This window comes from Stegodyphus dumicola, chromosome 1, assembly GCF_044657685.1.
Source record: "Stegodyphus dumicola isolate Sdum_Otavi_A_Nest chromosome 1, ASM4465768v1".
NCBI lineage: Eukaryota > Metazoa > Arthropoda > Arachnida > Araneae > Eresidae > Stegodyphus > Stegodyphus dumicola.
Genome location: NC_140768.1, coordinates 60,082,756 through 60,109,277, shown reverse-complemented (window position 1 = coordinate 60,109,277; position 26,522 = coordinate 60,082,756). Strand labels below are relative to the sequence as shown.

The following is a 26,522-nucleotide window of genomic DNA, read 5'->3' as shown; positions in this document are numbered from 1 at the left end:
TTCAAAAATTGATTTTAAACATGCTTATTTACAAATGAAAGTTTGAAAAATTGCAATTCGACGTTATTTACCGTAAAACAAATGAGCATGGTAATGCTGACCTTCTATCACGATTGCCAACGAACTCAGAGCAACAGTCTGTTCAGGACGATGTAACTATTTTTCAATCTAAAGAAATTGAAACTGATGCAGAAAACAGTCCTACAAATACTTCAAAGCAGCGCTGGCTTAAAAGGAAGGGAAATGGAGTATAGCCTCCAAGATAGCTGTATAATGTATGGTCAGCACGTTTGTTTTCCAAAATGATACCATGAGGATGTTTTGAAAGAGTTGCACCATGGACACTTAACGACTGTAAAATTGAAAGCAACTGCTAGATCTTACGTGGTTTGGAATGGTATAGATAAAGATACCAACAATACTGCTAAAAACTGTTCTGAATGTGTAAAACATAAAATAGATCCTCTTAAGGTAAAAGTTCATCATTGGGGAGTACCCGAGCACTCCAATGGAATGTATTCATACTGATTATGCAGGACCTATTTTTGAGCATATGTTTTTGATAATCGTCAATGCTCACACAAAATGGATAAAGCCTATGCAATGAAATCAAGCTCAACTTTCAAAACAATAGAATGTTTATGGGACATTTTTGCCCGATTATCAATACTGTTAGTGAGTGATAACAGGCCACAATTCACTTCACATAAGTTTAAAATATTTCTGCAGAGTAATGGAATCAAACACAAACTACAGCACTATTTAAACCATCTAGTAATCTTAAACCATCTAGTGAATGGTATGTGTTTACAGTAAAACAATATTTAAGAAGAATGCAAAATTATCCGGGAACTTCAAGACAAAAGCTGAATACATTTTTTATGAAATATAGGAAAGCTCCGAATTTAACTGCTCTCCAGAGCCCTGCAATGCAAATGCTGAAGAGGGAAATTTGAACAAGAATAGATTTATTGAGACCAGACCTCAAGGGGAGGGTGGAAGACAGAGTTTGGAAAGGAACCAATGAGTTTGTAGACCAAGGATTTAGAGTTGGTGATATAGTGGCAGTAAGAAATTATCGTCAAGGTGACAGACAATGGAGATTTGGAATCGTCCAATCCAAGGATGAATAGCTTCATTACACTATAAATGTAGATGGTCAGCTATGGCATTGCCATGTTGATCAAATGCATGATGGAGGAACCATAACAGATGAGGGGTTTCATATGTCCACCTCCAGCTCTCGTGGTTTCCAAAGAGCCTGATAAGAGTAGAGCCCCAGAACCATCCAAAGATAATAGCCACCAGGCAAATGAGTCTCTGTCATCTTCCAAGCCTAAGGTTTTACCAGATGTTCCATCCACCGGACCTGCTGCTGATACAACCAGATTACCAAAGAAACCAGCAGTGCCACAACCTTTGCATCAGTATAATAGAATTTGACGTCCCCCAGAGAGACTGCAGTTGTGATAAAGGGAGAGGAATGTGGTGTATCAAGAACTTAATCATAATTGGACATAAAGCTGGCACAGTGCCAAGCATCACAAGTGCGTAAAGTAGTTGTAAACCAGAACTAAGACTGGAATGTGAGTAGTTGTAGGATACGTGTGTAAGCAAGGATGATACCTTTTGTATATAATAAAGTAGTATGTAGTTTAATACAGTGTCTTGTGAAATAATTACCTACTAAGGATATACAGTCAAAAGTCGTTAATCCGGACTCGTCGGGACTTCGGCGATTCCGGATTATCGATTTTTCCGGATTATAGATCATCAGTTTAAATCTGGTAAGATGGCATGCAGAAATTACAAAATTAAAAATATGGAACCGTAATTTATGAAATAAAGAACAATTATGATCTAAAGGGTATCAAAATTTACAAAAAGAAAAAGCTTAATATTTATTTGTTTACTTTATTAAACATTTCTTTCAATGTAAGTTGCTTCGTTTCATGTGATAATACTTTCTCTTTAATTCTATTAAACATAATTTCTTGTTTAGTTACAAAGTTCCGCTGTTCAAGTCCTATAATTGCTGTGTTGAGAATACAGACTAATTTGTCAATCGAAATGTTTTCGTTTTCAATAACCTCTGGGTCACTTTCTTCACTATCGGAAGCGAATTATAATGACGAGGAACTTGATTTAAATCATATCAAAGACGAAGTACATTGAAATGAAATACTACACTTAGTGCGGAATTATAAACCAAATAAAATAAAAACATCTGCCCTGAAGATAAGGATAGTGCTGACAGATCAACTGCCAATCCGCGGCGTGAAATTGATAAACAGATTTCGGATTTCAAAACATACTTTCGCTTTGTAGATACAAATTACATATTAGTAAATATATATCCGAAATTCTATTTGACATAATCTTTCTAATCTATCATAATCTAATAATGACGTTTCTGCCCCCCCCCTCTGCCGCAGAGCAGCGTGAAATTGATAAACAGATTTCGGATTTCAAAACATACTTTCGCTTTGTAGAAAACATATCGGAAATTCTATTTGACATAATCGAAAGTTCAAGCTTACTTTTATAAAATTGCTCTAACAGTCTGCAAAAAATAATAAGCCGGATCCATTTCGAAGATTAAGGAACAACGCAATCTGCAACATTAACTGAATTAGATAACTTTAGCTTAGCGTATAACTCCGTTACACATTAAACACGCATGCGCACAAACATATTCGCAGCCGTAAGGGTCTTACACGCTCTCGTAAACGCCTGTGTGCATGCGTGAACGCGACGCATGCGCAGAAAGTTTGTAGCTTTGAGGTCCGGATTATAGATCATTCCGGATTATGGGTGTCCGAATTGACTTTTGACTGTATAACAATTGCCATGAAATGTTTTGTAGTATTTATGTTTTTATGTAGGACAGCATATGTTCACACATTTCTTAATATTTGTAGATGATAAAGGAAGCTTTGCTTAAGTAACTAATACATGGTGATTATTCACAATAGGTTAATAACTCTTCTTTCTCTTTTCAATCTCAATATTATAATTACAAAACATTCTTAATTTGAAAATTTTAAACTGCTTTTTCAGCATTCTAAATAAGGGCACTATTGAATTCTTTTAAGTAGAAAGATTGTTCAGAGGTTTTATATATCTTATTTGCTTTATTTTACTCTTAAACAGATTTATTTATTTCAAGCAATTTTTAATTCCATTTGAAATTTCCATATTATCAATTAATATCAAAATATTAAAGTCATGAACTGATTATAGTATTTTAAAAACATAATAAATTCAGGATTTTGCAAAACTTTCTTCAAAAATATTAGGATTCCCATAAAACTAATTAAAATACAGTGAGCTCAGGAACTTTGAATAGCTTTGCTTTTGTTTAAATAATTTTTTTAAAGTTTTTCACCTTTAAAAAAAGTTTATATACATTATATTATATTAAATGTATTATAATTTATTTATTCAATTTTATCTTTTTAGACTCTTGATACATTGTCAATTAAATTACTCAATTGAAAAATTATTTTTCAGCAATGAAAATCACTCTTTTACTTTGAACAATTCTGTTATGTCAAATAGTCAATAAAACTGAGCGATTTCCAAAAATTCATCGAAAAATTAGAAACAGCATTAAAAGTTATATATCAATTTCATTTAACACATTGACTGCTGACATGCGTAAGAGTAAATTTCATAAGCAGTACTACTGCATGACCTAAGTATATTTTGAATTCATAAGAGGAGTTGAGGGGGAGGGAACCTCAGGTTATTATGTACAGGATGTAACATGGTATTTTACATCACTTTTATTTACTTGCGAACAACTTTGTGCTTACCAGAACACTGCAGCTTTTATTCATATATTTCTAATACCATTTTGTAAGATAACAAAATTAATATTGTTTCTAAAATTTTAGAACTTATACTTTTATAAGTATTTATATTTTAGAACTTATACTTTTATAAATAAAATATATTTATGAAATTATACATGTTTGTAGTTTGGAGTCAATGAGCAGAATGATTTGGAGACTGAAGAAATTTATATTCCCATATAATACTGCAGAAAAGGTCACCCACATACGGCCAAAAACATGAATATCGCTGTGACCCACCAATGGATCGCAAGGCCCCCTCCGAAACAACCTATCAAGAATCACTGGAATAGAACTGAATGAAAAAACTGCAGCATGATCGCCCACCAGTGGCTCTTGATAGGTTTCCTCTTGAGGCTTGAGGATTTGATGATCCACCAGTGGGTGATAATGCAGCATTTAAAAGATTTTTCATTAAGCTCTAGTCCATGATGCAACTAATAAAATTCTGAGAATTTTAGTTTGTTCATTACACAAAGATACACACAATCAACCAAAGACACCTGAGTTAAATTGACCATACTGACTATGCTGAAAAACAAGGCAGCCATTTCAGCAGCTAACATGACAAAAGGATAAAAATCATAGTAAATATCATCAGCAGGGGAAGAAAGAAAGAAATACTAAGTATAACCATTTTTAACCACTGGTCAAAAAGAGAATTTCTTAATTATTAATACAGACAAGAATGTTGAAGTTAATAGTAAAGAGATTCCTTTTAAGGAGGAAGATCGAGAACAAACAAAGAATATACAATTGGGAATAAACAGAGCATGTTCGTCCAGCGAACAGTATACACTCCAGATGGCCTAATAGCATTATGACAGAACTGATCTCAATTATTAAACTTCATCAGCTGGTGTTCAATACTGAGCAAATGTACACCATATGCTCAAAAGAACTACTGATTTGTTGCATAGAGAAAGAAAATTTAATTTACCTGAAGCACATTAGAAAACACTCCTTCCTCAAAGAAACTCCTAACACAAGAATAACAAAACCGAGAAAGTAAAGCAAATATTCTTTTTGCTGCAGATGATATCAAGATAGTACTGATTTGTTGCATAGAGAAAGAAAATTTAATTTACCTAAAGCACATTAGAAAACACTCCTTCCTCAAAGAAACTCCTAACACAAGAATAATAAAACCGAGAAAGTAAAGCAAATATTCTTTTTGCTGCAGATGATATCAAGATAGCACTCTTACCTCTATTCAATGAAGATTAGAATAAAATTTATTTAAGGCATCTACTCCTAAGACAGAACAGATTATGCAACTAATTGATAATCATTATGTGAAAAATTCTTTAAGGTAAGTTCTAATAAAGTGTTTCAAGTATCTCAAGTGTCAAAGATCTGTACATCTGGCCAAAAATTACACAGTTCAAATAGATTATCCAGGGTGTAGTAAAGATCACAGAAAAGAAGGGTGTAAGTCAGAAGATGAATATTATAATAACTGCTCTCTTGCAAATAAAAACTTAGGATTCTTATATGAGATAAGTGACTTAGCCAACTCATCAAGATGCCCAATATTTAGAGAAGAACTTGTGAAAATAAAAGTAGCTTCAACATTAGATCATTTCAACAAAGCTTAATGTCGGACTTTGCATTTATCGCAGTATTTATTGTATTATTTTTGTAGTATTTATTACATAAATATTACTTTAGTATTGTTATTTATATTATTAGTTTAATATTGTTATGTATATTAATACAGTCATATACCGAAAATCCGCCGACTTGAAATCCACCAACTCCTGAAATCCGCATTGCCTCTCAAAATATAATAATTCAGTTTATAGGTTCCGCAAACCGCAACATTGAGTACGAAATATCGAGAAAAAAATACTTACTGAATAATGATGTCATAATTACCAAATAATAATGAGTCATAACGGAAATACCAAATTATTGACATCATGATAAAAGTTTTTTCTCCTCTAATCTGCATCGAGGTAAGAAAGCAGAAGATTCACTCAACTTTTCTTTCAAGTTCCCGATTCACGTTGTTGTATTTTCTGAGCTTTGTTATTTCCCGAGAGTATTTTTAGTGCTGCCTTTTCTTTTTATCCGGATATTTTGTGGATAAATTAAGAATATTTTAAATTTCAGCCCTTTTTAATACAATTACAGATTAGAAACGCACTCATGATTTTACTGCTTGCAACGTTGAAAAGCATTGCCGGTAATACAAAAAATGCAAATTCTGCAAAACATGGAGACAGGTGCTACTCCTTGGTTTATAGCAGAATCGTATAGAATTGCGATACGATTGTGTATGATATACAGAAAAATAAAGAAAAGCTGTTGAAATTTTACAGCAACAGTGATTCTAACACCGGAATCCGAAAACGGAAATCTTTTCATGAGGCGAAATTGGCAAACCTCAATGCTGTGTATATATAATACAACGAATAATATAATCAATTGATATATGTAATAATAATTTAATGCAAGTTATTGCAATAATGTATATAATAATTTAATTAAATGTATCTAATACACCTTATTTACTTTGCACTTTTAGTCTGAATATTATGATTTATCTTTTCTGTCCTAAAATCGGCAAAATCATAAAATTCGCAAAACCTCTGGTCCCAAGCTTTGCGGATTTCTGGAATTCTACTGTATCAGTTTAGACACATTTTCTTCCAGACATTAATATTAATTAATAAATTAAAATATTTCATTTAATCACATCAACCATCACTGAACTGATAATGGATATATAATTCAGTAACGTATTATGTTTAAAAGAATTCAGTTTAAAGAGTTTAGTTTAAAAGAATATACCTATAATTTAAAATTTCATTGCATTAAAAATGATTGCAAAGTCTAGAAGTGTTTAATAATGCATGCATAAATTACTGATGCCATAATGGTACTATGATGTTATTGTGATAGTATTTTAATGGTCCTATACACAGTACAATGTAATATGCTTAGCTTCTACTAATGATATTTTATTTTCTATCATTTAATATTTGCATTATTTTTGGGCTGCATTTTGCAAAAACCTTGCAGCATGCAATGTTCTATATAGAGTCAAATGAGTTATATAACTGAAACATAATATTTGAAGTTCAATTAATTATACATAGTAATTGTACATTAAAAAACAATATCAGGTTTTCAGAAAAGTTTCCTGCCACCACAAATATCATATGCACAAACAGTTTGTGTTGACATGTTTAATCACATTTTGTCAAATGATTTTTGGCATTTGAAAGAAAAAGACTTGTTTTAGAACACAGTGCTGAGAAATTCGTAAATAAATACCATTATTGTTAAGGACTGACATGTTCAGACCAGCACTAATCCGCTCGAATGTCAATGTAAGGACAAAATTCTCGACCAGATCGTCACTTGTGGTGAAAAGTGGATTTACTTTGACAACACAGGTCGAAAACGGAGTTGGTCTCAGGAAAATGGTAAAACTCTCTGACAGTACAATGTGCATCAAGATGCTAGCCCGTGTTAATGCTTATTATCAAGGAAACATGTTGAACAGAGTTCCAGCGGAGAAAGGTAATGTTCCATCAAGATAATGCAAGACCTGCATTAACCGGCTGGACTCTATTCGGACTCGAATTGGATCTTTTGCCACACCCACCATAAATCCCCGAACGTAGATCCATCTGATTTCTACCTTTTTTCACACCTGCAGCTACATCTTTCTGGTGCTATTTTGCGTTCTTCACAAGATGTCCAAAATGAGGTTGATCTGTTTTTAGCCTTGCGACCAAAGTTTCTGGGCCAAAGGCTTTGAGAAACTACCAAAACATTGACAGAAAAACATAGATTTGGGTGGTGCTACCTGCACTAAAAGTACTATTTTCCTGTTTCTGTTTCCTATCTTTATCAAGAATGTTTTTGGTGAAAAACTTTCATTACAACTAGATATAACTTGGAATAATGTAATAAAATGTATCTGACATAAACAAATTCTGTATAATGAAAATACTATCTAGAACTTTGTAAATAATACACAATACATAAAAAAATGCATGTACAGTACAAAGTCTGTAATCCGAACATCCATTATCCGGAATGATCTATAATCCGGACCTCAAAGCCACAAACTTTTTTTGTATGCTTTACGCATGCGCGTTTAATGTTATGCATGCACGTTTAATGTTTACGCATGCGCGTTTAGCACAAAAAACGAAGCAACTTAAACAATTTACATTGAAAGAAATGTTTAATAAGGTAAACAGATAAATATTAAGCTTTTTTTTTTTATAAATTTTGATACTATTTAGATCATAATTGCTTTTTATTTCATACATTACGGTTTCATATTTTTAATTGTATAATTTCTACATGGCATCTTACCAGATTTAAACTAATGATTTATAATCCAGAAAAACCCTTAATCCGGAATCGCCGAAGTCCCGACGAGTCCAGATTATTGACTTTGTACTGTATTATGAGAAACTTTGAATAGTATGTTAAAACAGTATATATAATATTATGCAATAATATAAATGCATGAGCGTTTAGCACAAAAAATGAAGCAACTTAAACAATTTACATTGAAAGAAATGTTTAATAAAGTAAACAGATAAATATTAAGCTTTTTTTTTTTTATAAATTTTGATACCATTTAGATCATAATTGCTTTTTATTTCATACATTACGGTTTCATATTTTTAATTATATAATTTCTACATGGCATCTTACCAGATTTAAATTAATGATCTATAATCCAGAAAAACCCTTAATCCGGAATCGCCGAAGTCCCGACAAGTCCAGATTATTGACTTTGTACTGGATTATGAGAAACTTTGCATAGTATGTTAAAACAGTATATATAATATTATGCAACATTGTAAGGTTGTTTTTGTAAAATTATGTAAAATTGCAGTAGTTATAAAACCTACCACAAATTGGATAAATTAAAGTTTTTAGATATAGATAGAACAAAAGAATATTATGAAAACAATTGATGAAAATTTATTAAATATGAAACAAAGAACTTAGATGTTAATAGACTGTGCGAGTATTATAAAAATGTATGTTGTAAAATACTTTTATATCATGGACATATCATGGACTCATGATTATTCTCAACTTGTATAACATGAATTAATAAACTATGCAATAACTAATGTGACTCTAAATATTATAGAAAATGAAATGAATGCCATCTAGTCTACTAGCCCTCTCTCCCTTGGGTGGGTCTTGGTGATACAAGATAGTATCTGCCAGGATGACTAAACTAGGAAAGATTTTTTGAGGAAAAGTTAGGTTAATGATCATCCTTTGGTGGTGTCAAAAGTACAAAAAAGCAGAGGAAGAAACTGTCGGTTTGTATCAATAAAGAGCAACTGATTAGTGATAGCCACCATAGTGAGAAAGTTAAGAGTTGGAATATAGAGTTCACAAGATACTGTATTATAACTACTAACTTATATAAAAGAATTTAAAGCATTCTAGAGTTCTAGTTAAGGGCATGGTTCAACAACATGCATCCGTGCGTGATTAGACATGAGGAGGCCCCCCATGCAAGCAAAAATGCTGTTGGCAAACCTGTTGCGGTTTTAAGATAGAAGATAGATAAGAACAGTTTTATTCTGTAGCAGGTATTAACTTTAATGAGATTGCTCTCTTCTGGTACAAAACATGGACCTACATCAAAAAGAAAGAGATGACTTTGCAAGCCTATGAAAGAAAATTTAAACCTCTTCTATGCAGTAATACTAAGGAAAACTTAAAGACAAAACTGCTGCTCGTTATACAATTAAAGAGATCTCAGGGTACGGAGGGTGAAAAAATAGGCTTAGAAGAATATAGATGTTAAATCCCAAATCCTTAGTAACTAAAAAATTTCTTAATCAGTGATTTGGTGGAGTTTTTATCCATATCCAAAAGAAATATCTGAAGGAGAAAGATTTACCTCTCCGTGCACTTCCAATGTTAGACATTGCAACTGGAAGTCTTTCAGGATTTGAAGAAATTTTCAGTGAAAAAAATTGACATCATTCTGTTGAAATTCCAGCCTCTCAAAATTCCCCTTTCAGTTAATCTGTGAATCAACGAGTCTTCTCTGATTTCGAGCTCTATGAAAAAGCCCTTTTCCAAAAGCATTTTCAAATTGTTTCAGCAAAACAGCTAACTCTTACGGACTCGGAAGCAATATTCATTTCTATATATTTTACTCCTGATGATTACACATACGGAGGAATTAATGCTAAGCTTCTGCACTAACTAAATTTAAAAATCGTTCTGAAAAAAATATTGCAAGAGTGGAGGAAATTATGTCTTTGAGAATATGAATAATGCGAGAAGCGAGCAATGAAAGTGTTGAGGAACTTGTAAGAGGACCACAAAAATGAGCAGTAATCCTCATATGAAGCAGCAGCAAAAATTAAGCACAGAAGGAAAGAATTTTCCGAGTCTGCATTATTTTCTTAATTATGCCCTTTTGCAATCCATTTTCAATAAACTTTTCAATGCAGAAAAATGTTACTGTAATTTAAAAAAAAAAAAAAAGCACTTTAATGCCAATTACAAATGTTCAAGCTGTCAATCAAATTTTACCGTAAATTCTTCTTCAGCTTTAATCAAGTATTTCCAATTATAAAGAGTTTAAAATTATAAACAGCTCTTTAATTATGTTAAAGATGTATTCTGTTCTAAAAAAGTATGTATGTTGTTCTAAAAAGTTACTCAAACTAGAAAAAACTTTCAGAAAATTAATAAGTTATCAGATTGATTAGGACTATAAAAATTAATATTTAAAACTGCATTTAAAAATGTTATAACAAAGAAATAAAACAAATTACAATATTTATATTAAAAATTTAATAATTTTTTTTACCGAAACTTGTAAAAGTCCTCCTTTGCAATTCAAAATGAAAATCATTAATGTGTGCTGGTTCCACATATCCTGCAAGAGAATTTTTAACAGCCAACTGCTGCTGCGTTTTGAAAGGATTTATTGGACCAGCCTATAAAAGAGAATATATATTATTTTTTCCAAAGACAGCTAAATTATTCACAAATAGAAGTCTGATTTTATGGATTGAAGCTACATTTTAGAAGAAAAACATGTACATTTTCTGTATGAATAATTATCAACGGAGAGAAAATACAAAATATTTCAATAATTGGAAAACAAATTCAATCAGCTTCCTACATTAGATTCATTAATATTTAATATACATTATATTTCTTATAAACTTCTTACCTAACTTTCCCTCCTAAATTATAAAGAAATAATTTACCTTTTTTAGTGCTAGGTTGCTTGAAGTCAAGCATGGGTTGTGAGATGGATATTTATTTGTACCAAACGTATAGTTCAATACATACTAAAATGGATATGAATTTTACATATATGGGTTCACAATCTATAGCAGGTACAGCAAACTGCATTTCTTTAGCCTCTTAAATGCAACTTACGTACAATAGGCAGTCGTTTTATTTTTGAAATGTTATAACATTTTGAAACAGAAATCAGTAATTTGTCAGAGTAATGAGTAAAGTCACAAACAATTCCATTTCTGTGAATTACCAAATGGTCATACTATTTCAGGATAACATGAAAGATAATTTTAGGTTGAGGATGGCACGAAAGATAAATGTTACAATCAATTAAAAACTGCATTCTAAGTCGTTTTTTCCTCTTGGGTTTTATTTCATTTCAAATAGTTTTCCCTTATAGGCCTATTTAATCATTTATCTTGGAAATCTGCATTTAATGAAAAATAAATTTAAGAATACACTTTCAAAAAATAAACCTATGAAATTTATGCACGTGTCAATGCACAGAAAGTTTTTAGCCTTGAGGTCCGGATTATGGGTGTCCGAATTAACGACTTTTGACTGTATGAATATCTGTCATTATTGCTGTTTTTTTGAATTGTTTGAAATTTATTTTAGTTTATTTTGTTGATTATTGTGCAATGTCTAGATTGTGCAATTCGTAGATGTTTTTTCAAGTTTAAACAGAATGCTGTGTACATGGTATTCTTTGAAAATTATTCTTGTTATGTTAATTTACTTCAGCTAGGTGTGTGTAGTTCGTAGATTCCTTCGCTGCATGAATTGTGAAATTCTGTGATGATTTTTTATGTTAAAACATATCGCTGTGTACATGAATTCTTGTCAAATATTTTTGGTAAGAAATTTTACGTTTTTCCTACCTAAATTTTTTGTTTTTGTTTCGAATTTTTAGCTTAAATTGTGTGTTCAAAACAAGGTTTTTGCATGTGCGAAAACCATGTTTTTGGAGACATTTTAGGCTTAAAGTTCGAAATATAGACAAAAAATTTAGATAGTAATATAACACCGTGGAGTTTATCGCCAAAAATATTTGGCGAGAAATTTGTCGCCAAGCGAGGGCTTATATAAGAGTAGTTTCCAGAATTACACACAAAAGAAGGAAATTTGATTGTATTCTTCTCAAATGTATGATAACCAAAGAATTTAAAGAAAACTTCGGTACTATTCGGTTTCGAGGGCTGTAAAAAATCGCCAAAGTATTGTTGATGCCAGTGCTCCCAAAAGTAATTGCGGCAACCCTAACACAAGAAAGGAAGTATAATATTAAATAACTATCTAAATATTGATGTTTTAATTTAGATGAAAGTTTAATTTCATATAATATTTCGCTACCGAGTTATCGCTAAAGCATTAATGTCATCTCGTTGGTTGTTCAAACATAATTTTCTATAATGAATGATGCCTTTTCTTTGAAAACATTTTCGGTAAAGTGCAGAATTGCCCGCTTATTTCTTTTCCGCTTTTTACAAGGGTAAAAACAATTGGAATTTTGTTAATTTTCTTTTACTTTTTAAATGACAATAGGTCAATGTGTACATAGATAAATTCAAGGGTGTGTGCAGTGCCATTTTTGTGCAATTCTGGGATTTTTTTTAAGTGAAAATAAGTCGATGTGTAAATGGATACCGAATATGTGCAATTCTTAAAAACGCGTCAGGCAGTGGGTGATTCTGCACTTTACCCAAAATTCTATTGCAGACTTTTCATCATAGGTAATTTCCAAGTTGTTAAATCCATAGGATATCAAAAAAGGAATTAAAAATTAAACTAGTATTTCAGTGGCGTCTTAAGAAATATAGAACTATATCAGTGCGTACGCTAGATTTGGCACGCTGTGAAATGGGCACGTTTGCTAGGTTTGACGCCTTTGCGCATACATTTTCGCTGCAATTTTTTTACGGCCCTTGAAACTGAATAGTACCAAAATTTCTTTAAATAAATTCAATACTGTCCCTATTCTTATTTCCTTTCATTATATCAGCATGATGACAATTATAAGTTCTAAAAATAAGACTCAGCATAACATTAGTATTTTTTGAGTCTCCATACCCAAACCTGTTGATGACTTTGGACAAAAACATTTGGGTCTCTCTCTCTCTGTTTTTCTCTGTTTGGGTATCCTTACATCTTTTTCAATGGTACGTCCAGTACCGTCAATTTTTTTACATTCTTCTTTTTCTTAAAGAACACACACACTTCTCAGAGTTTATTATATCAATCAATATTTTGGTCTGGGGATAATCTCAGTTCTTCACCAAATATCACCGCTGTATATATGTTAACTAATTAATGACGCAAACAGCTACTACAAATGAAATATTGCTATTTTCAAACCAGTTTCTGACTTGCACGCTAATACTCTGTTTGCAGTTTTTCTCACTATATTTTCATAAAATTTGTGATTTAAGGAATAAAATTTCACAAAATGAGAATTTTTGCATTCTCAAATGTTGGGAAAAATGCCATATTTCTGAAGAAATGCAACAGTTTCTTTTACATCATCTAGCAAACTCTACAATCCCATTACAATTTATTATAAAAAAAGAACTCAATGCAAAAAGAAATACTAATCAGAAAAATAATTGCTGAATTTCAAAAGTGCAGATCCATATGCTCTTAAAACACACGTATGCTAAACAAATATTTGGGTTGTCAGAAATATACTTTTTAGCACAGAAAATAGCACATGTACTTTAATGTCCACTTCAATAAACTAAAAAAATCTGTTACCATAATAAACAGAAACTCTTAATCAAAGAAAAATATTTTATAGAAAGCAAACTGATACAATCATATTGTTTTAGCCTTTCTTATAAATTATTAAAAGAAAGTTCAAAACCTTTGTCATCATCTCTAACATTAATACTTATGGTACAACTCTGATATACGCCCTAATTCCACCAAATGTGGCGATATGTGTTCTGCGCTGGTTTTTGGCGTGACTGCGTGTTGTATGGCAACCCTGTCAACGTTGAAAAATCTTTTGGTGGAGTACTTTAATTGCTAGTTGGTTCGTGTCGCCTGTGTTTTTTAAATGGCCTATGTTGCAATGAAAGACGTGGTGCGAAGGTTTCAGTCGCATATTTTAGATTGTGTGCAGAGTAAATTTAGTATGAAAAGGTATGATGTTGGAGTTGTTAACGAGTCTTTTGTTCACGGATGTATTTATGGGGATCGTAGTGTATTTTTGGAATTTCTGTGGGAATCGGGACTTTTAAAAGAGTTTGAAGTGTCCGAAATGCGGAGCTGATATGAGAACTCGGACGAAAAATGGTGTTTCTGATAGACTTGTGTGGGTTTGCAGTCAAATTGTTGCTAATAAAGTATGTGGGTGTCAGCAGAGTTTAAGGTTTGGATCTTGGTTTTCATGTAGCAAGTTAACGTTGGAAGAAGTTTTTATTGTTACTTTCGAAATTTTGAATTGTAAGAAGGCATGTGATATAGCAAAATCGTGGAAGTTTTCTTCACAGACGTTGTGTGACTGGCGAAATTTTATTAACAAATGTATTTTGCACTTTGTACGCTCAGTATCTGAGAAGATAGGGGAGAAAGATAAAGTGGTGGAAGTTGACGAATCGAAATTCGGCAACGTGGCCTTCCTGTTGAGGGCCAGTGGGTATTTGGAGGTGTGGGAAGAGGGTCTAGGGATTATTTTTAGTAGCTGTGCATGATAGAAGTAAGGCAACACTGATGCAGTGTATTAAGGAGTGGATTGAGCCTGGTACAACTATTTTTTCGGATGGTTGAAAATCCTACAAGGATTTGAGAAAAGAAGGTTTTCAACATTTATTTGTGAACCATAGTATAAATTTTGGGCATAGCGAGTCTGGCTGTCATATAAATCGTATAGAGAGTATGTGCGGCATGTTAGCTACGTTGCCTACTTATAACAGGAAATGTGATTTTCACTTTTATTTGGCTGTGTATATGTTTTTTCATTACTGTCATGAAATTGGAGAAGATGCCTTTAACAAATTTCTAGAAATTGTAAGAACTGTTGAATGAGAGAAATTAAAAATTTCTTTGTAGTGCATTTGCAGAAAGTGTTTGTGTTTTTTGTTTTTGTGATGTTTGAAATTGATATTTCTGCTTTTAAAAGAAGCTTTTATTATGGTAAGTGCATTTTATTTTATTGTTTTTATTTTGTAGAATGTTATGTTCAGTTTTTTTTGTATGAATTTCCGTTTTTATTGTTGTTTTTTGAATTGTTTGAAATTTATTTTAGTTTATTTTGTTGATTAGTTTTTAGTCTAGATTGTGTGCAATTCGTAGATGTTTTTTAACGTTGAAACAGAACGCTGTGTACATGGTATTCTTTGAAATTTATTGTTGTTATGTTAATTTATTAAAGCGAGGTGTGCATAGTTCGTAGATTCATTTATTGCCTAGAATGTGCAATTTGTAGATGTTTTTTAAAGTTGAAACAAAATGCTGTGTATATGGTATTCTTTGAAATTTATTGTTGTTATGTTAATTTATTAAAGCGAGGTGTGCGTAGTTCGTAGATTCATTTATTGCCTAGAGTGTGCAATTCGTAGATGTTTTTTTAAGTTTAAACAGGATGCCGTGTACATGGAATTCTTTGAAATTTATTGTTATGCTAATTTATTAAAGGGAGGTGTGCGTAGTTCGTAGATTTGTTCGTTGCCTACATTGTGCCATTCGTAGATGTTTTTTTAAGTTAAAACATGTCGCTGTGTACATGGATTCTTGTCAAATATTTTTGGTTAGAAACTTTATGTTTTTGCTATTTAACTCTTTTGTTTTTGTTTTGGATTTTTAGCTTAAATCGTGTGTTCAAAACGTAGTTTTTGCATTTGCGAAAACCGAATTTTTGGAGACATTTTAGGCTTAAAGTTCAAAATGTAGACAAAAAATTTAGATAGTAACATGGCGGCATTTGAGGGCACATATCAGAATAGTTCCATATTTATAATTTAACATTACATTATTAAATTTTATTAACTTAAAATAATTTCAAAAATATCCAATTTACTTACAACAGGTGCATAAAGTTCTTCATATTTTGGATTAAAAGTTATGACACGGCTGGATGGGTCAATGCATTTGACTGCTTCAAATGATTCCTGATAAAATTTAACATCACACTTACAAAACAGGAATAAAATTACAGAATACAAACTGTATTTGAACCACACTTGATAGATATATCAGTTAAAGTTTTACAATAAAACATATCATTAAGTTTGCATAGCTATTACTCTGAAATAATGCACAAAAAATTCACAAATTAAAAAAGTCTTTATCACATTATAATAATCCAGGTTCTATAAATTTAGTTTAATTGCAAAGAAATTCAGAATTTTCAATACTGTAATGAGCAGATTCCTTGTAATTAAGTGTGATTTTTTTTTAAAAATTGTTCTTATATATAAAAGTGCTTAAAAAAAAAACCTAGAACTTAAAAATGTTTCGTCAAATAACTTAAGTCTAGAGAGGATTCTCACTTGAACATTAAGTCTATTTTCAGAATGATCAGATTGATAATCTCTTAGCAATTCATATAACATAGAATGGAATTAGTATATCTAGCTACATAAACAATGTGAGCAGAACTAAGTCAAAATCCAGATGTCCAATATCCAGAATGATCTAAAATCCAGACCTCTGAACTACCAGCAACCTCTTTCTTTAATTAGAAATTTTTATGTATGCTTTATGCATGCCCATTTGATATATTTTAATAATAAAACATATGGAGAATCTTGATTGTTAATTTCTCTCGGTACTAAATAAAACACATCTATACTGAAGAAACAATCACTTATCATCATAAATCTGTATAATCAATAATTTGGATCTAAAACTGATTTTCTGCTTGGAATATATCTTAAACATAAACATTTTACTTCATTGATTTTAGATCTATTGAATATCCCTTATGCCAACCAGACAAAGTATTATTTATTATTTTTTGCTTTAATCACTATGCGATTATCAACACACTATAACTGCACTGTGAAATGTTAAAAGTGTTGATGAGGAGAAATTTAACAGGGTTTTTTTTTTTTTTTTTTTTTTTTTTTTTTTATGTACAAAAATTAGACTTGATGATAGTAAATGATAATTCATAGGCTAAAGTATTACATTATGTGCTGTTCAAATTCACAATAACTAAATTGTTATTTCGATAAGCCTATGGCTTTCGTCAATGAACGCCATTTTTGGATTGCTGCAGATTAAACGATGATAACTTGGCTCGATGATTTTTGACATTTTTATTTAACATTACAGAGAGATATATACAAAATTTTTAAAAATCTAGGAAGGCACTAGGCAGCAAAATTTAAAACCTACAGCTATTGCACTGGGCTGCAAAATGTCTAGCGCCAGCCCTGGTTAAGCTTTAAGTATATGTGGGAATTTACTCAAGATTCAGGTAAGCCTCAAGCATGTGTGGGCGATAGTTGTTAGTGTAATAAATAACTAAACTAATATAATTCAGGCTTAACTTCGCCACCATACAATACAACCAAAATAAAATTTAGCAGAATAACATGTGTTTATACACCAATCTCATGACATAAAGCTAATTGCATATAGCAGACACTAGCTAAATTTTATAATGAGAGCCACAAATTTGAAGGTTTTCAGATATTGCAAACAAAAGCAAAATTTTCCAATTAATTTTGGGGATGTGGTAATAAATGAAAATGATATTACAGAAGATTGTTCGTTGCAACGACAATGTCCCAATCATCAATCAACTAACAGACTACAAAATTTGTAGTATAGTTCTAAAGCCAGAAAGTATCATTATGGATAGTAAAGAAAGTGACATAGAAGTTGCTTAGCATGAAAAAAATCCAATTGACAATTTAGTGAGAATTCTTAAGATGGCAATTATAGGACCAGAAGAAAATAGCTTTGAACAAAAAATTATGTCTACCTATAGCATTAAACAGAGAGTATTAGCAAAGTGATCACATGTCCCAAATTTCTCAGGACAGTCAGAAATTTTCAGTCCCTGTCCCGATTTTTCACAACTCAATTTTTTGTTCCCGAATTTATAACTTGTTCTGAAAAACAGTAGTGTGAGAACGTAAAAGTTTAAATGCATATATTTATTTAAGTAGTGTAGATTGCAAATTGAGAATACAAGTGCAAGTTAAAAGATGCACGCCATACCGGCCACATAAACCTTACCTTAAAAACCTTAGAAAAATTGTAGGAAGGGAGTTCTATTTCTCATTCTCGTACTTCTCTCCCCAACCCACCAGCATACTCGGAATATTTGCTCACAGTTATAGCTCAGACTTTCACTAACACACAACACTGCAGTTTTTAATAGATATGTTAATTCAATTAAGATTTGAATTAATAATATATAAATATATTTTCTAATTATTAACAGTTCATTACATATGTTAGTGTGTATCATCCCATTATACATTATTACATGGCATCTAAAATTAATTCTCTTTATCATATGCTGAAATTTTTTTGTTGATATAAGAATTCTAAAATCATCTTTCTTTTGTCCTGATTAGATCGTAAAATTTTTACTCCATCATTATTTTAATTTTACATAATGGTTAAAAAAATTGTGTAAAATGTGCCAAAACAATGACGTTTCTCGTTTGGTAACAACATATTTTTTATTTATCAACAGTACATTACATTTGTGTTAAGGATATGTTTTACTGTAGTTTAATTTAATTAATTTTTTATCACTTTCTTTTAGTAATGGGTTCAAAGAAAAAAAGTGTACATTTAACAAAGACCTACAGAAGGAATACTAATTTACTGAAAAAACTGTAAGCAATTCCGATATACTTTGTTGTGAACCTGTTCTTCAAAATTTTCAATAAGCCACAGTGTACGTACAGATAATAAACTTGATATAAATAGTAATAAACATAAAATGTCAAATTCTGCTGCTGCATATACCTCCTCATTAAAGAATTTTTTCAAACAGGAGAATAAGGGTGATAAAGAAGAAGAATCAGCTGAAGCAGAAGGTATATTTGTATACCATACTATTTGCCACAACAATAGCTTTAGGTCTACGGATTATATACAAGCTGCTTCAAGTGGCATTTGAGCATAAACCAAGTGCATGAACCAAGCTGAAGGAAATACTACTAAATGTTTCCACTTCTTATGTTATAACAGCTTTGCACAATGCCTTAGAAAAAAGTTCGGTACTTTTCCGTTTTGCCGGTGCAAACGATAAAGTTGCCAATAATGGTACAACTGATGCCAAATGAAATATCTTTGCTGGTAACCTTTTATGCTTCATTTTCAAAACAAATCGCAGCCATTTCTTATCAGTTTGATTGTTTCTTTCAATACTGGCATACAATTACATAAAATTTTTACAAGATAGTTAAATTTTATGACCTAAAACCATTTGCGGTAATTAAGTCAATAAGGATGCAATCACACCGCTCAGCCGAAGGCGAAAATATAGAAAAGGCAAAATCAAGGGTTGAATTCATCAATTCTAATGAGAATACACTAGCGAAGTAAAGCAATGCGGTTTTACATAGTTTCTGAGTAAGCTATTTGTACGAATTGAAATAATTCTTGCATTTAAACTTGTATTCCAAATTAAGATTTAACTTGGAATTAATGTAGATAATTAGTTTTTTGTAGTGTAGTTTACGTGAGATAAGATCACTTGGGGTCACGTGATATGAACTGGCGAATCAGGATGTTGAACCATGAAAGCATAGTAAATTTTAAATTGTCTTTTTACATATTTATTGTCTTTATTTACTGGCTTTTTACAAAATTTTAAACCATATTAAAATGTTTATGCCTTCAAAATAAAAAATTCTTAGAACTAACATTTGTTAACATTTTTTATGTATATAATGTATGCTATTGCCAACAAAGTCTGCTTGGTGAGATTTGCACCAAAAGTTCGTTTCAATCTTAACTGATACATCGAAGCCCCCCAAAAATTAAAACTTTTTCCAATACTTAGATTTATACTAGATTGGATTATGGAGTTAGAGTAAAAACTGTATAAATTAAATCCTTATCTGGTGAAACATCCGATAATGTCAGTAACTATTTAACAACCTGTTGTGAAGAAAAGAATTTTAAAGAAAATGTTATTGGTCTCTGTGCTGATAATATGAATTCTAACTTTGAAGGAGCTGATAGAAGTCAAGAAAACAATATTTTTGTTAAACTGAAGCAAAACCTTAACCGTGATTTAACTGGAGTCGGATGTGCAACACATATTATCCATCACACTATAAGAACATCAGATGATGTTTTGTTAGTTGATATCAAACTGATTATTTCTAAAGATATACCTACACTTTAAAATCTTATACTGTTAGAGTAGAAACATTGAAGAATTTCTGCAACTTTGTAAAAACTGAATGAATAAGTTTGAATTTTCAATTATGCTGAAAGGAGTTTCTAATTTTGGAGCTGCTGCAGGATCTTAAAAGTGAAAATATACTTTGATATCAATCTTATAAGTTGAAATTGCTGTAAAAAATTGATAAAAGCTTATATGCGGCATAATTATACAAGAAGCATAAGTGTATTCTTCCTGTGGATATCACATATACCAAACTATTCGATCACATGCAAGCTTGTTGCATGAACTGCTCATATGTAAAATAATGAAAGAACTTTCAACTACAAACTAGCATGAATTTCTGCATCGGTAATAAATCAACAAAAGACCGATCTATATAACAAAATTCAAAGTACTATAAAAACACAGTTTGGTTAGAGTAGACTGAAGGGTACCCCTTGTATTATCGTGAAATTGTTGTTTTGTTTATCTCAAAGTTGTCGTTTCGTTTATGGTAACCTGAGTAGTTGAATGTTCCGTGAATATACTTTTACCCGGAATTGATTGCTCCTTTGAATTTTTAAGTGAAAATATATCAGGGTTGCCACTCAAACAGGAGAATGAAATTCCCTGACTTTTCCAGGTTTTCCAGGTGTGTTTCAAGAAAATTCCAGTCTATCCGCGTAATGTACGTTGGCTGTGCTAAGAGGTAAATTAATTATGGTATTACTTGTATTATGTAGCAAATTCACTTAATTATTCAATAAATCCCAGAGGACATTTATTCTTAATTATTCTTGGTATACTTTGTTTGATAATTTTGTTTAGTTTTCCACTTAAGAAACTTAATAAAATTTAAGATATATATATTGGATAACAAATGTATGTTTTATTTAATTATTACTCATGATCATCACCAGTTCAACACGAGGCTAATCCGGTCCTTATAAATCACAACGCAATGCTAAATAGTTAGGTTAGATTTTAGGTAAATTTCATTTGCGTGAGGTATGCTCTTAAAACCTTAACACTTGAAAACACAAATATAATTATAATAGTTGTTGTTTTCTCCACTGAAGATTGAGATTAGAATCTTCCCAATCTGGAATAAAATAAGGCTTTTTTTGCAGACATTCTGCAGCTAAACGAAAGAAAGAAATCTATTTTAATAAATTGAGGTATTTTATATTTATTTTGCAGCATACATAAGGAAAAAATATGTGCATTAAATTTCGTGATGGTATGTCATCATACTGCTATAATTAATTTCAGGATTATGCCAGAGAAAATTTCCTGAAATTTGGAAATATTATTTACTAATAATAAATAAATTTAGAGGGAAGAAGCTACATTAAATTATATGAATAACATAAAAATAATTACTTAAAAATTGAATTAGAATAATCATCTATATTTTAGCGAATATAGTTATATTACATGGCTAGCCTAGATGACTGATTACTATTTTTTTATTTTACTGCAAAATGGCAAGGTATTTATTAAAAAGAAAAAAAAAGGGGGTTTAAAAAGATTTTGCGGTAAAATTCTAGTATACAGTAAGGCTTTGGCACGATTTTGAAAATTGTCGCCAAGATCAAAATGACCCGTTTACTGCGCATCAAGATGTCGCCAAATCCCATTATTATTCTAACCAAAGAACGTCTATGTAAAGAAGAAAAGGTTCCATACAAGTAAAATGCTATTACGCCACTAGAATGCGGAGGGAAAATTTGCCAAGGGATTTGGCGACGGAACCTGGCGGTCAGAATTTCCCTCTCCGCGATGTGTACAGGAAATTGAGAAACACGTGTTAAGAAGAAACGCTCTTTGACAAAAAGAAAACTACGAAAATCCGTTTTTAAATTATTGCGAAAAATCCAAGAAGAAACGTTTTATCAAAGGACGTTTCTTCTTGGATTTTTCACAATAATAACAAATCAAATACAAAAAAAGAGATTATAAAATATTTTCATGTAAAAATGCATCATACACTTTGTAGATACAAATTAAACAATACAGGGGGAAAATTATATGAAACTTTTAATGATAGTGTTAAGATCTGAATTATTATTTGTTTGCACTTGCTTAATATCTCTTTCAAGAAGATAGTAAAATTCATGAGTCTTCTGAAAGCAGCCTCTATTTTACTGAAACCCTTAAGGTCATAAATGTCTTCTGAAAATTTAATCTGGGCTGATCTTTGGAATATAGTACAGTCAAAAGTCTTTAATCCGGACTCGCCGGGACTTCGGTGATTCCGGATTATCGATTTTTCCGGATCATTGATCATCAGTTTAAATCTGGTAAGATGGCATGCAGAAATTATAAAATTAAAAATATGAAATCGTAATTTATAAAATAATGAGCAATATGATCTAAAGGGTATCAAAATTTACAAAAAAAAGCTTAATATTTTTTGTTTACTTTATTAAACATTTCTTTCAACGCGCGTATGCATAAAGCATACATTATGCATAGCCGAAATTAGAAAATTGCAACCAGAAAACTATTTGATTTGTATTCGTGATATTTATAATGACGAGGAATTTGATTTAAATCATATCAAAGACGGAGTACATCGAGATGAAATACTACATTTAATAAGGAATTATAAGCCGAATAAAATAAAAACATCTGCCCTGAAGATAACGATAGTGCTGACAGATCAACTTCCAGTTCATTGCGCGCCGCAACGTCCCCCCCCCCCCCGTGCAGAGCAGCGTGAAATTGATAAACATATTTCGGAACGGTTAGATAAACAAAGGATATGCCTTTATCCATTTTTTGGAGCAATTCCACATTTTGTTTGATGGACATCGAAACATACTTTCGTTTTGTAGATCCTTTGGGAGCTCCAGCATCGGAAATTCTATTTGACATAATCGAAAGTTCAAGCTTACTTTTATAAAATTGCTCTTACAGTCTACAAAAAATAATAAGCCGGATCCAATTCGAAGATTAAGGAACAACGCAATCATCAACATTAACTGAAATAGATAATTAGATAATTTTAGCTTATACCGTCCGTTATAAACGCAAACATGTATTCTGCGCTTGTGCACACGCATATGCGCAGTCGTAAAGGTCTTACGCGCACCCATAAACGCCTATGTGCATGCTTCAACGCGGCGCATGCGCAGAAAGTTTTTAGCTTTGAGGTCCGGATTATAGATCATTCTGGATTATGGGTGTCCGAATTAACGACTTTTGACTGTAACTGGTAGTTTGGTGACATTTTGGAGGTGATAAAGGTTACTACCTAGGACTTTGGTAATAATGTGAGAAGTACTCAGTTCCGATTATGCATTATTTTGTGTGAGGGAAATGAGAGATCATGAGATATGTCATGTGACATTAATGGACGAATTACAGTTCTTTAATCGGTAAAGGGGGGGAATTTGGAAAACTGTAGTACTATATTATTTTGTATTAAGCTTCATTATGTGTTGTGTGAAATAGTGGAAATGTGCGTGCCACATAATGAAGATTCTGAAGATTAGGTAAGTTAGTATTTTTAATCATTTGAGGATATTATTTTTATGCATTGTTCTAAATGTAAGGAGTAAATAAATTAATATGATATTATTGGAAAATTGCTATTAGCAATGATTTAGTTTAAAGTAATTAGGATTGTAATCTAATTTTTATTAATTTAATGTATGTGCTTATTTATATTTTAAGTAGTGCTTTTTAATTTAATTATATTTTAATTTAATGATCATGATTTTGTGAGTTATATGTTTGTAGTATTTTGGAATACGTTTGAGTAGTATACGTTGAGTATTTTCATGCATTTTCGTGAAATTTTTCTAATTTATGAGAAAAAAGAAGTGTACATGGATATAGTGAAGAGTGTGCGCAATGCCATTTTTGTGCAATTCTGAGATGTTTTTTTAAGTAAAAATAAGTCGACGTGTACATGGTTTAGTGATATTTTAATTAAATGATAGTTATTTTGTGAATTTTATGTTTGTAGGAATTTGGTATACGTTTCAGTTTAAGTAAACGTGCATGGAAGTAATTTAAATATTTGACACTAAGTATTTGTAACCATTTGTAATGTTTGCGGTATGAATTCGTTGGTGACGTTTATAATATAATAGATAATTCAGAGGTAAATGTTTTTGGATATTTTATTTATTTTATACGTGGAAATGTTCATCTTTGGAAAGGGTATATACTTTTTGCAATCAGGTAATTTACCGGATTTAAAGATTCACAAAATTTTCATACATTTTCGTGCAAATTTTTGTAATTTATGAGAAAATAGCAGTGTACATGGATATAGTGAAGAGTCTGTGCAATGCCATTTTTGTGCAATTCTGGGATGTTTTTTTAAGTAAAAATAAGTCGACGTGTAAATGGTTTATGTGTATGTGCTATTCTGAAAAATGCGCAAGGAGTTTGCGATTGTGCACTTTTCCCAATTTTGCAGTTAATATTTGTCATGATTATACAGTTTTGTTACATAAAATTTCTAGCATAAGTGTAATTCGGCTAGTAGATTGTTGGAAAAAGTGTTCAGTAAATAAAAAGAAAAGAAACATGTCTTTACTTCGTGAAGACAAAATGGCGGTGAAAAAAAAAATAGAGGGTTGCTGTAGCAGAGTTGGTCGCCAAATTTTCGCCAAGTTATCATAATCCAAAGATCAACCTTAATCTGAATTGTATGTTACTCTGAATAAATACTATTATAAAGAGTGACATTGCCAAATATGCTTCTAGCAACCAAAAACTGAAATATTATCGATGGGTTTCTCTATGCAAGTCAATCCCAAATTGTTTATAATTATTATCAAAGCTTGCTGTGACTTTCAACACGGTATCACACACTTCTCTTTAATCAGCAAGAAATGTTTAAGATTGTGGCAAACTGGGGAATGGTGAATCATCCACACTGGTGATAAAGTAGAAAAACTATTAATTCTTTTCCAACTGCTAAATTTTTTATAATGTGCAAAGACTTTCGAAACTGACTGTATTAAAGCACAAGCAGACAGATTTTATTTACGAGATTCTGCCTTAAACAATGCACTTTCAAATAAAAATCGGATTTTTAAAGTTTTATGCTCTATTTCGAAAACTCGAGAAATAAAGAAAGTAACTCGTTACATTTTCACGTCATTTAGCGGAAATCATTTCATACATTTGAAATATCATTTGAAGGTGTACTATATTGCTTTGTTCAGTGGTGGCACAATCATTACGTTTCAATCTATGTTATATGAAAATAAAAAAGGTTAAATCTTAGACAAAATATTGTATATAATAGGTAATTAAAATATTAGTAGTTTGAGAAATCTTACAGATAACTATAAATCATCATCAAACCTTAATTTCAACAAGCGGAGCAGCATTTATTTGAAACTTTTCCTTCAGAGCAATAATGCTTTTCGAAGGATCCATGGAAAAAGTGGCCTCTGGATTTTCCTCGGAAGACAGATCACTGTCACTGCCATAATCTTTAAGTAAAGATATTCCAGCCATCACCTGTCACGTTAAAAAATATTTATTATAAACTTATTATAAAAGAATTTGGACAACAGAGAAAACACATCCTACTCACAACACGGAATACATTTATACTATTCTGCACTTTTTAAGTCTTTTGGCCTACTGTGAGGAAACTAAATATTGGTACAAAAACAAGGTGGTCTCTTCGCAGCCTCCAGACCACAGCCAACTAGACATCTAGTTGGCTTTGTTTGGATTGAAATGCTATTAACTGTTAACCAGAGAACAGGGGCTCCATTACCTAGCTGACATGGATTGAAATGCTAATCATATCTTATCCAGAAACGCATATGGCCATCAGAGTACTGCACCCAAAACCAGAACTCGTGTGAAAAGACGTATCAGAGTCGCCGTCTCTCTCAAGCCAAGAAAAGCCGAAATAATGGTTGCCGCGCCTATAGTCTACGCTGCTGCAAAAAATCGATGCACCGTACGAGCGGATACTGGGCGTGCTGCAAACATGCCTATTTCCTGATTGATGGTCCGTGATGTGGTTGTACGGTTTGCAGGGCTGACCTCACAATATGTCAGCTCTCTTGGGCGTTGAGATCCTGCTAGCCGTTCAGTATGACCCTCAG

At 31.6% G+C, this 26,522-nt stretch overlaps 1 protein-coding gene across 1 annotated transcript in view; it reads right to left on the bottom strand.

The window, feature by feature from the left end:
* Window positions 1–26,009, bottom strand: part of LOC118189499 (pre-mRNA-processing factor 17) — a 52,216-nt gene extending 26,207 nt beyond the window's left edge. The window contains exons 1-3 of the mRNA XM_085815226.1: window positions 25,762–26,009; window positions 16,148–16,234; window positions 10,684–10,813 (exon numbers count right to left, since the gene is read on the bottom strand). Coding sequence (XP_085671352.1) covers window positions 10,684–10,813; window positions 16,148–16,234; window positions 25,762–25,917 — 373 coding nt within the window. The 5' untranslated portion in view covers window positions 25,918–26,009. The remainder of the gene's footprint in view (window positions 1–10,683; window positions 10,814–16,147; window positions 16,235–25,761) is intronic.
* Between the last annotated feature and the right edge of the window lie 513 nt (window positions 26,010–26,522).